Source organism: Ochotona princeps, chromosome 10 (genome assembly GCF_030435755.1).
Source record: "Ochotona princeps isolate mOchPri1 chromosome 10, mOchPri1.hap1, whole genome shotgun sequence".
NCBI lineage: Eukaryota > Metazoa > Chordata > Mammalia > Lagomorpha > Ochotonidae > Ochotona > Ochotona princeps.
In genome coordinates, this window is record NC_080841.1 from 13,803,243 (window position 1) to 13,819,443 (window position 16,201).

General features: G+C 41.5%; 1 protein-coding gene across 5 annotated transcripts in view; it reads left to right on the forward strand.

Moving 5' to 3' along the window:
* Positions 1 to 16,201, forward strand: part of PPP1R12B (protein phosphatase 1 regulatory subunit 12B) — a 202,674-nt gene that overhangs the window by 68,951 nt on the left and 117,522 nt on the right. For 2 of the 5 annotated variants that reach the window (XM_058669012.1, XM_036495328.2), the window contains exons 9-13: positions 5,570 to 5,679; positions 8,631 to 8,834; positions 9,861 to 9,943; positions 11,857 to 11,982; positions 14,440 to 14,622. In XM_058669012.1, the coding sequence (XP_058524995.1) occupies positions 5,570 to 5,679; positions 8,631 to 8,834; positions 9,861 to 9,943; positions 11,857 to 11,982; positions 14,440 to 14,622 (706 nt within the window). Of the gene's footprint in view, positions 1 to 5,569; positions 5,680 to 8,630; positions 8,835 to 9,860; positions 9,944 to 11,856; positions 11,983 to 12,505; positions 12,547 to 14,439; positions 14,623 to 16,201 lie in introns of all 5 variants that reach the window. The other 3 variants (XM_004578757.2, XM_004578758.3, XR_009246138.1) reach the window with 2 other exon arrangements.

Sequence of the window (16,201 nt, forward strand, 5' to 3'; positions counted from 1 at the left end):
AGGTCAACAAGCTGTATTTCCCAGGTCTTGATTTAGTCGGGCAGTCACTGAGAAAAGAGATGCTGGGTCCTATGGCACAGAGATTCAACTGTCAACAGAATAGTTGTACATCATTGAACGTTAAGGACAAAGTGTGACTACAATATGTCCTGTGTTCACTGGAGTATTATCCAGATTTAGGTCCATAGTAGGATGAAATGTTTTCAGTTAAAAGACCAAGTTACAGGAGAAAGGTCACAGCTGAAGTGTATAAGGCAGCCTGTGTGTAAGCTCTGGAGTAGCTGGCCTACCCACTATGAAGGTCTTCAACTCACAGTGTTACCTGGGCCCCCACTCTGGTTGAGGTCTGGATGCACTGACCACGTCTCTCTCAGTTATTGCAGAATGCTGCCCCTCTTCATGTTTCAGTTTGTGAGACTCGGTGTCACCAGGGAAGTGAGAAACCATCAGCTCTGTGGAGAAAACACAGGCATCAGCTAGGCTTGCAGGGTCAGAGCTGATCTCTTTACTGAGGCTTGAATTTCTGTTACTTATAAGCCGTAACTCTAGAAGTGTGAAGGTAATATCTATAGCAACTTATAAATGTCATTTTAAAAATAATTGTACTATTTATTGAGTAGAGGTTCTAGGTTTCAATGATTACGTGGAATTAATATGTGGATTACTCTTTGTCAGCTACCAAGACATTAGAAAAACAGGAGGGAGCTGGCTGAACTACTGCCCTTGCTTTATATCTCTGCCTCAGATCTTTTGTTCCCCATGACCCTTCTTTACATTGCTATTGGAGAAAAACACCCAAAGCACCTTTTTGATCATGCTGTACCTCTGTTCAAAAACCTTCTATCCCCTTCTTCTCTCCATCTTTGCAGAATAAATCCCAAACCCGTCACCTAGCCTTCAAAGCCTTTTATAGTGTAGTTCCAGCTGACCTTTTCACTGCAGTGCATGGGTGAGAATATTCTCTCACCAAATCAGGTTGCTTCATTTCCTCAACCGTCATGGCATTCCTGCCCCCAAATGTTTATTAGTGCATTAGAATTCATTTCAGGCCTAGCATGCTTGTTGAGTGATTCATTAGAAGCTGTACGGCCTAGCAGGTTGAAAAAGACTTCCTTTAGGTTTTTCTGGTCCAGGAAGCTGAAAAGGAATGGACTTTTTCCTTCTTCCAGCCACATAATGGCCTCTGTGCTGTGTCCCTGTGCACTGCTGCACCACTCAGTCTTTTGGCTGGAAACTGTGCTGTGTCACAGTACCCCACCTCTCAGCACAGCGCTTCACACATGATTGACATTTACCCTCGTCAAATGTTCTTTGCTGTGTGTATCTAGTAGAGGACTATGAAAGCATATATGTGAATGAAAAATGAGTGATATAAATGCAGGCAGGGTATTCACTAGTCAAAGAGATTATATCTAGCTCAAGGAATGAAAATAAACATTACATTTGCATGGTGCTTTTTACTTTCCAGTGTACTTAAATGTGGCTCTTTAACCCTTACTGCCAAGCTCTGTAGAATATGTTCTTTTCAGCACTTTTCAGCGTGGCAAGTTGACACTGTATGAAAATCGGAATGTTAGATTTCGTAGCTGGGAGGTGGCCTGCCAGAGATCCTGGCATCGCTACGGGACTTCTCAGAGTGGCGGGGATCCCAGAAATGCTGTGCCCACAAAGTGAAACTGTCCAAAGCATGAGCTCCCCGAGAAAGAGGCTGTATAGAAAAGAGGCACAGGATGAGAATCTCAGGTCAGAGCAGGTGTAGGAAGTGCAGCAGAAAACCAGAAAGATGGAGAAAAGCTAGGGTGTGTATATCTGCATCAGAGAAGCCAGAGGAGCAGTGCGAGCAGGGCATTGTTCAACCAAACCTGGAGAGCAGTTTCAGTAGTCTGGAGTGGTCAGAAGCCAGATGGTTCCAGAAGCTTTGTTCCTCAGCTCTGCAGTTCTCGGCCATCTCTCCAAACCCAGCTCAGGTCAGTTTCCCTTATGAAGCCTTATAATACAGATAGAAATTTTTCTTCTGTCTTCTGACTCCTATAGCTATGAGGGCACTTCAGAAAGTAAAAAATGCAACCAAAAAATAAACTTGGGTTTATTTCTTTATTTGTATTGGGAAGGCAGATTTACAGAGAGAAGGAGAAACAAAGATGTTCCATCCTCTGATTCACTCCCTAAATGACTGCAGTGGCCACAGTTGAGCCAATCCGAAGCTAGGAACCAGGAGCTTCTTCCGGTTCTCCCATGTGGGTGCAGGGTCCCAAGGCTTTGGGCCATCCTCCACTGTTTTCCCAGGCCACAAGCAGGGAGCTGGGTGGGAAGTGGGGCTGCCAGGACATGAATCATAAGCTATATAGGATGCTGGTACTACACATTAAGCAATAGCATCAAGTTTACTTTTGTAATAGCATAGCAATAGCATAAGTTTACTTTTGTACTAAATATTTATGAAATATACAAAAATTGAAAAATATTTTTGAAATCCATTTATAATCTTTATAGAACTCATTTTTTTATGAGCTTATTCAAGCATTTGAACTTCGGTTTTATTACTTATCTCATACTTTTTTTAAAGATTTATTTATTTTTGAGCCCGGCACGATAACGTAGTGGTTAAAGTCCACACCTTGCATGCACCAGGATCCCATATGGGCACCAGTTCTAATCCTGGCAGCTCCACTTCCCATCCAGCTCCCTACTTGTGGCCTGGGAAAGCAGTTGAGCATGGCCCAAAAAAGCCTTGGGACCCTGCACCCATGTGGAAGACCTGGAAGAAGTTCCTGGCTCCTGGCCCCTGGCTTCGGATTGGCTCAGCTCTGGCCGTTGCGGCTGCTAGGGGAGTGAACCATTGTATGGAAGATCTTTCTGCCTCTCCACCTCTCTGTATATCCTATTTTTAAGGATGCACAGATACCAAGTTGTCATGTGTCTTACTGTAAATGGTTTAGTTATCTTTTGAGGTGACTGTAGACAATTTGATTTGAATTTTGTTTTTATTTTCCTTATTTGATTAACAAAACATTTAGTGTATCAGTTGGTTTTGCCATGTAATACAAACTTGGTATCTTACAAGAAGAAATTGGGGAATCCGTTGAACTTATCTGGACAATAAGATGCTGGACTTTATGCTTGGTAGATGCTTGCAGTGAAAGAATCTCAACTGAATTTGAACTGTGGTAATGCAACAAGGTGGAGGAATCCACCATGGGGGGGAGTTGGAGGGGGGTGGGGGGGAATCCCAGTGCCTATAAAACTGTGTCACATAATGCAATGTAATCAATAATAATAAAAAGAAAAAAGAAGAACTTGGGGACCCTGCTGTGTGTTGGCAATTTGAGAAGGTGGCTTGTCTTCTCTACATGATGCTGCTGGGCTCAGATTTTTTGTAATCTGTGGGTAAGATAGCTAGGGAGGTCAGATCCTTTCTATTGGCTGGCCTGGAGGTTTTAGGGCAAGTAGTCCTTGTGTCTCCTATTGCGAAGGTGGCTAGTCTCTGCATCTTTAAGGGCGTCTGAATTCCAGGGACAGCCAGAGTCCAGGGTGCAATACACTGCGTTTTCCAAGTTTCCACCTGTGTCACATCTGCTAATGTCCAGTGTCCATGGTGAGTCATATGGCCAGTCCCAGAATTGATCTGAAAAGGTACTACCCAAGGAAATGAATTCAGAGGAGCATGTCACCTATTTGTCAGAGTTGGCTAGGAAAGTGGATTTCTTGGGGATAGAGATATTCAGATATTTTTTATTTTCTTTTTATTTTCTTTTTTTAAAAGATTTATTTATTTTTATTGGATAGGCAGATTTAAAGAGTGAAGGAGACACAGAAAGAATGATTTTCTGCCCACTGGTTCACTCCCCAAGTGGCTGCAAATGCCAGAGCTGAGCTGATCTGAAGTCAGGAGTTAGGAGACTCTCCCGAGTATTCTGCATGGGTACAGGGTCCCAGGCTTTGGGCTGTGCTTTAATGCTTTCCCAGGCCACAAACAGGGAGCTGGATGGGAAGTGGAGCAGCAGGGATTAGAACCAGCACCAGTATGGGATTCTGGCTTGTGCAAGGTGTGGACTTTAGCTGCCGGGCTACTGTGCGCCAGGCTCCTAAATTTTTGATATTCATGACAATAACTACAGATATTCATAGCTCACAGAAGAGACTTAACTATCCCCAGTCATTGAGTTGGGGATACTCTCTATAATCTTTAAATGTAAAAATACTGTCTGTAATCTTTAAAATAATTCTCAAAGTGAGAATTAAAATTCCCGATTAACCAGTGAGACTATAAAGGTTCAAATATGATTAGTAACTTACCAAGTGTCACAGCTTACAGTTGTCAGTTACCTCACAGGTGGATTAGTCTGGGAGCTTTGTTTCCAGAGTACAGAGACCCAGAACCATGCCCACGAGGTGCAGGCCTTGTGCTGGGAATGTAGCATACAGCAGTGAGCAAAACAGGGAAGATTCTGGCCTGATGACCTTGCTGAGATGGGCCACTCCTGTTTACGTTCATGTGAGTTTAGTTACTAAAAATCCAAAGCTTAACATGTAACATCCTTCATAATGCTTTTTATCTTTATTTCCTAATGTAACCCAATAATATCTGTTCTTTAAATTGGACCTGCTACTTCACTAACAGATATGTATATTTTTATTTCTGACCCATTGATTTTGCCCTTTCTTTTTTCTCCACCTGCCAGTCAGTATTATCTTCCGGTTTCCTCCATGGTTTGATTTCTTTAGACAAATCTGGCTAAGATCACACCTTTCACTGGTGGTTTCCCTTCTCAGAGGGTTTTTCTCTTCTATGAACTCCTGTAGCAATTGTTGATCCGAATCAGACGATTATCACCTACATTATCTGTGCTGGTCTTATTGCTATCTTTATCTCTCTGTCTCTCTTTTTCTCTTTAAAAGTTATGTTTATTTATTTAAAAGAGTTAAAGCTAGCAAGAGGGAGAGATCTTCTATTCTCTGGTCCCATTCCCCATGTGGCTAGCAAGCCATGTCAAAGCCAGGAGTCATCAGGTCCCTACATGGGTGGCAAGGTTCCAAGCACTTGGGTTGTGTCTGCTGCTTTCTCAGGTGCATTAGCAGGGAGCTGCATTGGAAGTGGTATAACTGGAACTCAAACCAGCACTCTTTTGGGATGCAGGTGTCAGATGGTAGCTTATATCACTGCACCACAGCAGTAGACTTTTAGTATTTCTCTTGATTATAATCAGCTACAAAGCAATACCTATCAAGCTTTTTCTGATCTTTTCAGGTCGTCCTCCCAAAAAACCCACAAAATATATTCATAATTTGTAGGTCCTGATGATTTTTATATGTAACAACTGATTTGGAGACAGTTTTCAATTTTCATATGGAAATTGAAGTTAGATCTTACCAAGATGCATAAATCATTGAATTTGCTTTCTTCACCAGCATCTGTTTGAGATTTCATCTTAGTTCAAGCCAGGTATTATATGGCTCTAATAATATGTTTGAAAAATGGCAGCCTTTCTCTGTTGGCAGAGACGAACACATAGACACAAAGACAAGATTTCATACTTGCACTTGTTTCTTCCCTTGTCTTAAATAACAGATAAAAAGCCAGAAGCCATTGTCAACCATTCCAACTCTGAGAGCAGAAGTATTATGGAGCAGATACCAACACCAGCTCAGAATGCCTTCTCGGCTTTTTCTACTAGGAGAGTAAGTACTTTGGAATTAATCTGACTGTTGTATTTTACATTTGGCTATGATAACACATTTATAAAAACCTTAAAGATATTCTCTCACAAAAATAATAAAGATACATTCTTGTCTGTCTTAAGTCTTCTTCCATACCCAAGGACCTCACACTGGGAAGCTTAGGTAAACATCTGTTTCTTGCAGTTCTGGAGACCCAGATCTTAGATCAAGGTACAGTCAATTCAGGTGAGCCCTAGGGAGAGCTCTCTTTCCAACCTGAAGCTGGCTACCTTCTTTTTAAAGATTTGTTTATTTTTATTGGAAAGTCAGAGTTACAGAGAGCTCTTCCATCTGCTTATTCACTCCCAAATGGTTGCAATAGCCAGAGCTGAGCCAATCCAAAGCTAAGAGCTAGGAGCCTCATCTGGGTCTCCCACATGGGTACAGGATCCCAAGGCTTTGGGCCATCTTCCATTGCTTACCCAGGCCACAAGCAGGGAGCTGGATAGGAAGTGGAGCAGCTGGGCCACAAATCAGCACCCGTATGGGATCCTGGTGCTTGCAGGAGGAGAATTAGCTGGCTACCTTCTTGCTACTAATTCTCCTAATATGGTGGAAAGAGAGAGAGCTCTGTTTCTCTCCTGGAACCTGAACCAAAATCCACATGGAAAACCGGCACTACAGGCGATGGCTTTATTCTCCATGCAACCATTTTGGCCCATGGTATTCTTTATAAGGGCACTAACTCTAGGAGATTAGGATCCTTACTTTAGTAGCATATTTCATTCTCATCATCTCCTCATAGGCCCTGTCTGCAAATATAGGCACATTGGGGGCTGGGGCTTCTGCATATGAATTGGTGGGGTCCAAATATTCAGTCTATTATGTTGTCTTAAAAAAAAGTCCTATAAAATCATCAGTAACCTAATTTGCACTGTTTTATGACACAGATAAAAGTAGTCTGGGAACAAAGACATTTTGTCATTCGCCCATTTTCTTCATTATCTGCTATTAGCTATATCAAGTTTGGAGTGGATTGGGGAGTCATCTAGTTATGCTTTTTCTATCTTTAAACCCAATTTTCCTAGAAAAATCTTGATACTTTATGTTGAGTATAGGGCAGAGGTAGAAAGAAGTGTTAAACCACAGAGGCGGCTCCTCCCGCATTCTGTGTAGGCCGCACAGAGGCTCCCACTCCCTGCGGCCAGCCTGAGCCAGGACAGAAAAGTAGGTTTGAGGTTAGGAAGTGACCTGAGTTCTTTGCAGTGAAGTTGTGGGAAAAGTTCTGGTTTTATAATTGTTACGGATATTTGCACCTCCTTAGTTGGAAAGATGGGCATATGGCAGCACTGTGGAAATGGGGAGCAAAGCTCTGACTACTTCTTTAATCCTTGAAATATTATTATGGACCATTCCACAAATTTCAGAGAGAATGTGGGCCTCATTCATGGCCCAGTTATTTGACTGTATCTCCCATATTACCTTTGCTTTTATATGGAACTTGACTTCCTGTTTTTAACAAATGAAAATTAGATAAAAAGATAACTAACACACATATGCTTTTTTTTTAAAATATATTTTTATTATTTATGTATCTGAGGTGAAGGGGGATATTGAGGGAGAATCCCCACCCCACACATATGCTTTTACATTTAGTTAAAATAATGCTGGAAAAGACATTTTCCCTTTAGAAAAAGGGGAGCGTTCAAAAATTCATAGTTAGTTGGATTTAAAGCTAAGTTTATTTTTATACAAAATTTTTTGAAATACATGCAGTTTTTCACAAAATATACATTTTCCTTTTTTTTTTTTTTAATGACTCATGGGACTGGTACGATGGCTCAGTGGCTAAATACTCACATTGCACATACCAGGATTCCATGTGGGCACCGGTTCATCTCTCAGCTGATCCATTTCCCTTCCAACTCCCTGCTTGTGGCTTGGGAGGGCAGTGTAGGACGGTCCAAGACCTAAAGGCCTTGCACCTGTGTGGAAGACCCTGAAGTAGCTCCTGGCTCCTGACTTCAGATTGACTCAGCTCCAGCTGTTGTGGCTATTTGGAGAGTGAGCCAGTGGATGAAGGAACTTTCTGTCTCTCCTCCTCTCTGTGGATCTGCCTTTCTAATAAAAATAAATCCTTTTAAAAAGTGATTTATTTATTTTGAAGGCAGAAACACAGAGCAGGAAGGGGAGACACACAGGAAGAGATCTTCCATCTGCTGGTCCCACTCCACACAATGGCCTAAGCCAGGAACCTAGAACTCCATTCAGATTTCCCAAATAAGTGGCAAGGGTCCAAGCACTTGGTCTATCTTCTGTTTTCCTAGGTGCATTAGCAGGGAGCAAGTTCAGAAGTGGAGTAGCTGGGGCTTGAACCAGTGCTCATATGGGATGCTGGTCTTTCAGGCAGCAGTTGAATTCACTGTGCCAGATCGCCAACTCATAAAGTGTGTTTTTCAGGAATATTGACGACTTCTCATATACATTGATTTCTTGGTTTTTATACATCCAAAATAAGCATACCTTAAGGAGAATTAAGCTCATTATTACCGTTGTATAGATAAGCTTGTTGAGACCTAGAGAAGTAAAATGTCTTATTTTCAGTGACACAGTGAGTCAAGAGAAGCTGTATCGCCAGAACACCTTCTCCTGATGCTTTATAGTAGCATTGATTGCAGATGGAGGGCAGATAGCATTTAATTCCTGGAGTAGCTGTATCAGGTCAGAGCAGTGTGTTTGGTTCTGAGGCTGCTGCTGGCCTAGGGAGGAGGAGGGCCTGCAGAGGTTGTTAGCATCTGCTGGGCGAGGAAGGGAGAACTGGTAGAAAGTCACTGTGCAGTCATCCTTCTAGCACTGTCTGTTGCCTCCCTGCAGTTAGTTAAGTGTGGAGAAGACAAACAAACTGGAAAAGAAGCATCGGGACCTTGTGTTTTGATGTTTTTTATTTTTTGTCTTTGTCTCTTCCCTCCTAGTTCTCCTCCAGCCTTTTTAATAAGTCAGAAGAGCCCAAAGATGAATCCCCTTCTTCATGGAGGCTGGGACTAAGAAAAACTGGCAGCCACAACGTGCTGAGTGAGGGTGCCAATTCCAGGGAGGCGCTAAGGGACCGGGGCTCCTCCATCCATCGCTCCTCATCAAGCCCGCGGATTTCTGCTCTGCTCGACAACAAAGAAAAGGTGCCATGTGGGCAGGGAATGGGGGACTCTCAAGGCAGTTTGCTTCCATGAAAATTCAATCTTGGGAGCAAAAGAAAGTACCTTCAACCCTGTGAGTTCATTCTGGATGCACAAAACCTTTGAAGAAAGCAAATACATTGATAGTTTAAGCAAGTTGCTGTTTGCTTGCTTTTGTTTACCCGGCCAAGAGAGGGGAGACAAGTTTTAAAAATAGCTTTCTTCTTTTGACTGTGATTTCATTCTTCTTAGCTACCAAGCAAAACAATGGACCAGAAGCATGAAAATTTGAATATGACCTAAAAGGTTCTTCTGAACCAATACCAGAAAGTTCATCTTTTGATGTTTGGAAACAGAATTCCTTAAGCTGGGCTTAGAATTGAATGAAATTTAGGCAAGCCAGCACTTAGAGGAAAAAAATACATGCTATTTTTCACTAGCAGGATTATATTCTGTGTATTCACCCAAGATGAGTATGTTTCTGTTTTCTTCACTTTGGGTTCCAGATTTTGCAGGGCGCATTTAGTACTCTTGTTCAAGGTCAGACTTTCTTATCATCATGGTCCTCTTGCTTTGTCTTGCATTTGTGGAAGACTCACAGAGAGACAGGATGTTGTTTGGGTTCACCCTGCGCCATGTATGTTTGTCATGGGTGTCCCTCAGGAAGTGGCGTTTCAGGGAAAAGATTTGCTGGAGACTAGAGCTGGTTGTTTGTGCTGGTGGCCATTCACAGCCCCCTCTCTGTCTTGGCAAAGCTGCAGCTTCATGTCACGAGCACTGCTGTTTTCCTTGTTGATCACCCTGATACTTCCCATGAGAACCATTTCCCTACACTCCAGGTTTAATTGGAAGAGGGTCAGGAGCAAATTTTTGATGCTAACCTGTAGTGTTGCTGGAAGTGAGGTAAACACTGAGTCCAGAGCTAAGATTATAGAGATATAGTAAGTTCTGCTTTTTGACGCCAAGTGTGTTTATACCGTGTCAATATTGTATTTTCCCCATGCTTTATACCTGATTCTCATTTTACAGGAGAAAGAAAATCGAAGCTATTTTAGTTCACTAGCATCCCGGAGGCTCAACAGCACAAGTGACATTGAAGAGAAGGAGAACAGGTAACCTCAGTGCAGACTGGAAGTGGCCCTCTCTGCTTTGCCGGGTCTGGCCATCTCTTCACTCTCCCTTGCTTTTTTCTGTGAATGTCCTGAGCATATAATGGGTTATTTGTTGTTTCTGTTCACGTTACTTCCCTGTTCTTATTTCCTTGTTTTGCCCGTCAAATTGTAACCTCAGCTTAGACGTTTCTGTCTTTAGGAAGTTTCCTTTGACTCACCTGGCTGGCTTGGGTGCATTCACCAGCAGGCTCTATAGAAGTAGTCTGTGTGTATTCGTCCATTGTTCGCAGTGCCTGCCACTGTGCTTAGCACGTAATAAACGCTAAAACTATTACTTAATCCAGTAACTCACTTCTAATTTGGAAGTAGATACAGTTTAAGTGTTTCCCATCAAACGGATGAGGAAATTAAAATGATAGTCTTTTTTTTTAATAAGGTGTATTTGAAAGCCAGAGAGAGGGGATTAGAGAGAGATCTCCCCTCTCTTAGTTTACTCCCCAAATGGCTGTAGTGTCCTAGGCTGAGCCTGATCAAAGCCAGACACCAGGAGCTTCATCCATGTCTCGTGTGAGTTACAGGGGTCTCCACGCACGTGGGCTACTTTCTGCTAGTTTTTCCAGGCCAGTAGCAGGGAGCTGAATCAGAAGTGGAGTATTTGGGACTGAAACTTATGCCATCTGCAACAATGCCAGCCCTACATAATAGCTGAGTTATTTTGGCTATTGTTAACAATGTTTATTTAGGAAGAAGTTAAAATGACTGTAGGGATTTGGATGTACTGCCACACTCAGGATAGAGTTTGGTCTAGAACATTTCTTCTCTAGATGGAATCCTCCAGCTAGCTTTATCGGTATCTCTGGGGAGAAAGGAAGGAGCATGGTACACTTGCTGACTCCTACCTTGCTGCTCAGAGCTGCTAGATTAGGATGTGTAGCTTTACCAAATCCCATCATTGATTCAAATGTGCTCACATGGTCACATATGTATAAAACATTAATATTAAAACGCATCCATGTTAGTGTATAAATAGTATACATGTTATATTAACGTTTGAAAAGGGCTGCCCTGGACAAGCTTGTGGAGTATGGAGATTGACAGCTTGTTTTGCTCAGATACCAGTTGTGAGTCAACAGTGCAACTACAGCGCCTTCCTGGATGCTTTTGCATTTCTGATGCTCATGAGGGTTCCAGCAAGGCCTCCTTCCTTTCTCCTTCTGCAGTACCTCTTTCCCTGACAATCTCTCTTACCCAAGACCCTCTTTCCTGACTTACACATAGCCCGCTGCAAGGTACTGACAGCCCTACCATTAGGGGTACTTCACATGAGGAGTTTGGTACTTTTTGAAATCATTTGACTTTGAAATTTTTGAAAGAAGGGCCTGGTGCCGTGGCCAAGCGGCCAAAGTCCTTGCCTTGAATGCACCAGGATCCCATATGGTCGCCAGTTCTGATCCTGGCAGCCCCACTTCCCATCCAGCTCCCTGCTTGTGGTCTGGGAAAGCAGTCGAGGACGGCCCAAGGCCTTGGGACCCTGCACCGGCGTGGGAGACCTGGAAGGAAGTTCCTGGTTCCCGGCTTTCGATCGGCGCAGCACTGGCCGTTGCTGTCATTTGGGGAGTGAATCAATGGATGGAAGATCTTCCTCTCTGTCTCTCCTCCTTTCTGTATATATCTGACTTTGCAATAAAAATAATAAAATTTAAAAAAAGAAATTTTTGAAAGAAAGCAGACAGTAATACTTAACTCATTCTCTATAAGAAACAGACAGATGAAGATAGATTAATGGAGATGAGTCTGGTTCCTTAGCCATGTTGCTGTGCTCCTCTGCCAGGCCCTTTTTTCCTGTTTGCATTGTATCTTGGACAGAAACTGGAGGCAGCAACAGCGTTGTGTTTTCCTATATGCCTCCATAGAGAATCAGCTGTGAACCTGGTGAGGAGTGGCTCCTATCCCCGGCAGCTGTGGAGGGATGAGGCCAAGGGAAATGAAGCCCCACAAACGATTGCTCCTTCTGCCTACGTGTCAACCTACTTGAAGAGGTACCTGGCTCATGGGGGCGGCAGATGGATTTCCTCCACTTTGGCTATGGAAATTTGGGTCAGAATTGCATGCCATCTTATATCCAATTATCACCACAGAAATGAATCAAAAATGAATTGCTTTTAGATTTCTTGGGATTAACATCTTGACTAACAAAATTAACTTATTCTCTTGATAACTAAACTAAAGTAAGCTAATTTCAAATTCTCACCACAAACCTGACTTTATTCCATCCTCTCAGTCCTACTAAAATCTTCATATAGACACGACTTCTCACAATCTCTGGGCAAGACTGAATGTAAAGAACCCTTGGCCAGCTGCTGCTTTTCCTTTTTCTAAAACTAGAGTAGTTTTCATCGCAAGTTGTATTTTTGGGGGGAAGAGGGAGGGGCACTGTCGGGTGGTAAGGGGTGGGAAATGGGCACAATTTTCTGTTGCATTAATGACGTTTTCTAATGAAGCCTCTTAACTTAGGGACTTGAGTTTTGTTTTTTTTTTTTGTATGACTATAATGGCCCTCAGATCCATCAAGATGAGAAACTCGCAAGTTTGGTGCAGAGAAGGTACATGGGTTTCCTTCTTCTTTTCTCATCTATTTTTCCCTTTTCTGCAATTATTTTCTTTGCCACATACTAGCCAGCACGCAGAGCACCTTTGCCAGAGCCATTAAGCCACAAGATATCCTTAATTAACATTTTAATTTGAACTTCGCTGCTGATGTGGAAGAGTCTGTTTCTCATTGCTTATTTGAGTTTTTTCTTCACTTCCACTTAATCCCTCTAGCTACCTCTTCCCATCATAGTCTTCATCAGTTTTCTAGATGACTGGTTGGCTTCGGAACAGGCTTTGGCCAAAAACTGTGTGACCAGATTAGCTATTTGGGATCAAAACTTTTTTGTGTTTGACAGAAAGGCCCTTATCAACTAGTTAATGTCAGATAATGGGAAATAGTTATTAAAAAGCTATAAAACAAAGAGCCATTGTGTCTTAAAATTTTCTTCAGTGCTGCAGATAGATCATGTAAGAAAGGGCTGTATGTTGAAAATATGCAAATATTCAGTGATCTATTATCAAGCCAAGTGTTTTTGGCTTTATGAAGCTCTTACCCATTTGTCTTAAAGGTTGAGGCCTTGGTCTACCTATCTATATTATTATTCCTTTTTGTTGAATTCAAAAATCCATAAATTTTTTCGAACAAAATGATGTTCTGGATCTAAAGAGAGAAAGCTGCCATTTAGTTTCCTGCCATGAACTACTTTATGATTAGATTGTTGATTTTTATGATCCAAATAATCAGCAGATAGATTGAGTGGCATTGGTTTAGTAGATAATAGTTTGGCAAAGTTATGATGAACAGAGGAGGGAAAAGGCTATGTTTAAAATGGGGAGCATGCTTAATTGTGTGAGAACTTTTAGAGAAACATTCTATAACTTTGCTTCAGACCTTGAATTTCCCGATCTCTTCTGTTATAACCCTAAAGCATGTTTTGATTCTGTAAAAATCCCATGTCATCACCATTTTTCAAAGAAATTGTGGGAAAGCTGTCTTGCACCAGCTATGCCAAACTTCGATGTACTTTCCATTTTCTAACCCTTCACTTTAGGCTGGAATTCTTCTTGTGGGCCAGTAAAAAGTCTGGTTTTTTTGTTTTGTTTTGTTTGTTTGTTTGTTAAGTGTTGCCTCAAACAAAAACCCTCAAGTGTCTCATTGCTGATATAATCACGAGGTATTTTCTAACCTCAAGTTGGTTGTTTTTTTTTTTGCTATAATTGAAAGGGTTCTTAGGATAGGAAAGTTGCCTTTTATCACTGATACAGTATTGCTTCTATACTTTAAATTCTCCCAAAGACATCTTTGCTTTAAATTCAATAACTGTAATTCCAAAGTCCTTTTTTCACAAGACTTCCTTACTTCTACTTACATTTTCATTTCAAATCTGTTCTTCCAAACCTCTCCAAATTCTCTGATCTTACTTTAGCTTTGGCAGCACTTCTTTTTTTTTTTTTTTTTTCTTTTTTAATCAGATAGACATTTGAGGTTGCATGAATTTTTTTGCCTTGGGCTTCTTGGGAATTGTTTTTTTTTTTTTTTTCTAATAGAATTATGCTGTTTCCTGTTATTTTCTTTTCTTAGTTTCAACTCTTGTATCATATATTCTACTAGTTTGCTTTTTGGTTAAATATCATCTCTCCTCCTTCACACTTCTATCTTTTGGATGATTGACAAAAAGATCATCTTTCAAAGAGTGGTGGTTCCTTCACTCCTTTGGATGATTGCTTGCTTACTGCCAGGGACCCGGCTCTGGCTCGCGTCATCACTCCACACTTCCCAATTATAATTACCCTTTCTTTGGTCTGAATCCCTTTTAAATGCACAATCTGGGTGGGAAGGTGGTGCTGGGAACTGGTGGGTGAGCAGCATGTCCTGAAGAAAGTGACTGTGTGCTGTTTTTCAGTGCTTCATTTGGTAGAAGTAGTGACCCCACAAGTCCCTACATTTCAGCCAATCGCACTTCATCTCCTGCTACCTCACCCATTACCATTGGTTCATCTACCTCTCGGGGCAGCCAGTGGCAACCTGCCTCTTCTTGCTCTGCACCAATCAGTGCAAACACTACTGCATCTGTACACCATGGCAGGTAAGGCTTCTGGAGCCTCTGGAAACACGTGAGATGTGAAGCAAAGAGACCTTGTCACTAAAGGAAGCAAGCTTGAATTCCTGAAAAAGCATCCATAATTTAATGAGGGTTCTTTTTTTTTGACTTTTATTGCCCAATGAACAGTTACTGATTGAATAATTAAAGGATAGGTGTCATTGCACTTGGTGTTTAACCATGAACTTAATATAATTACTGTCATGTTTCAGCCACCTTATCAGTTATGATTACAATTTAGGAGTCATACTAAGTATTAAAAATATTCCCCTAGTTATGTAATTTTCCAGTAATTATGAATAAGAGTTACTTATATTTAGTCTTTTTTTGGAAGACACATACAAACCCAAATCAGAAGAAAGGCTAACTCATGTTACAAAAGACACCTGAAGCCTTTTGATAAATTCCTGCCAGTGACAGAGTTTTGCTGGAAGCGTGAGAAGACAGACATCTGTGTTTGTCCAATCTGTGTTTTGGGGGCTCATTCTGCTTGGTTTCTATTTAATCTAACGGATAGCATAAACTGAGTGGCACTGTGAAAACACAGCACAACATTAGTTGCAGTTTTCAATCCTTTTTGTGTGGTCAGTGACCTCTTGCCTTTAGATAGGGCAGATGGTCCCTTTTTCTGATATGTCTTCTTCTGTTGACACAATGAAAATGAAAAATAATGCTGACTGTAGTATTGCTATGAGAATGTCAACAATGACATTGCTTGATTGCTACGTTAGCTTACTTGATAGTTTTTCCTAAAATAAATCATGACCATTACTTTGGCCAGGGTTCACAGGTTTATGATGTTTTATTCATAACTGTATTAAGTATAATTATGTTTAAAAATTAAGATCTTCATACAAATCCAGTTGCATGACCATAGTTAGCTGTTATCACTGTAGACAAGAGACAGGCTACATAATCAATCATGAAGAGCTGAAATTGGGAAAGATAATTACTGTTACTGTGTGTTGAACTCTTATGTGGGAGGCATTAGGTTAGGCACTGTATAAAAATTATCTTGGGATTTAGTTTACTCAGATGTAAGCATACATTCAAGTAATTGTGGCTTAAAGGAATGCCTGGAAATAGGGCTGGCCCAGTAGCGCCACAGTCTTGGAAAGATCCCAGTTCTGCTGTGCAACTCCATTCCTTACATCCTGGCTTTCATATCTGTGGTGTCTCCTAGTCTGAAATCAGTACTGGAGCTCTAGCTGGCATCAGTGCAGTTTAGACAGGACGAGGGAGAAAGGGGGAGGGGGAAGCAGGCAAAGCAGAATTCCCCTGCACCAAGAATTTTCCAGAAGCACAATTTTGTGAATCATTGGACACCGCTAGTGACTGGGAAGACTTTGGGAAATGTGGGTTTTTAACCTAATATGTTGCTGCCCTAGTAATCTAGAGGCCCTTCTAGTGAGGAAGAAAGAGACAATGATATGGGTTAGAATACCAGCTGTCACAGGCACTTCTATATTGGTCATCTCTTAAACAGTGCTTTAGTACAGGAAATTGTATTCTTTTTTATAAATGAGGAAATTGAGAAGAAAATCCTAATTATCTGCCAAGGTCA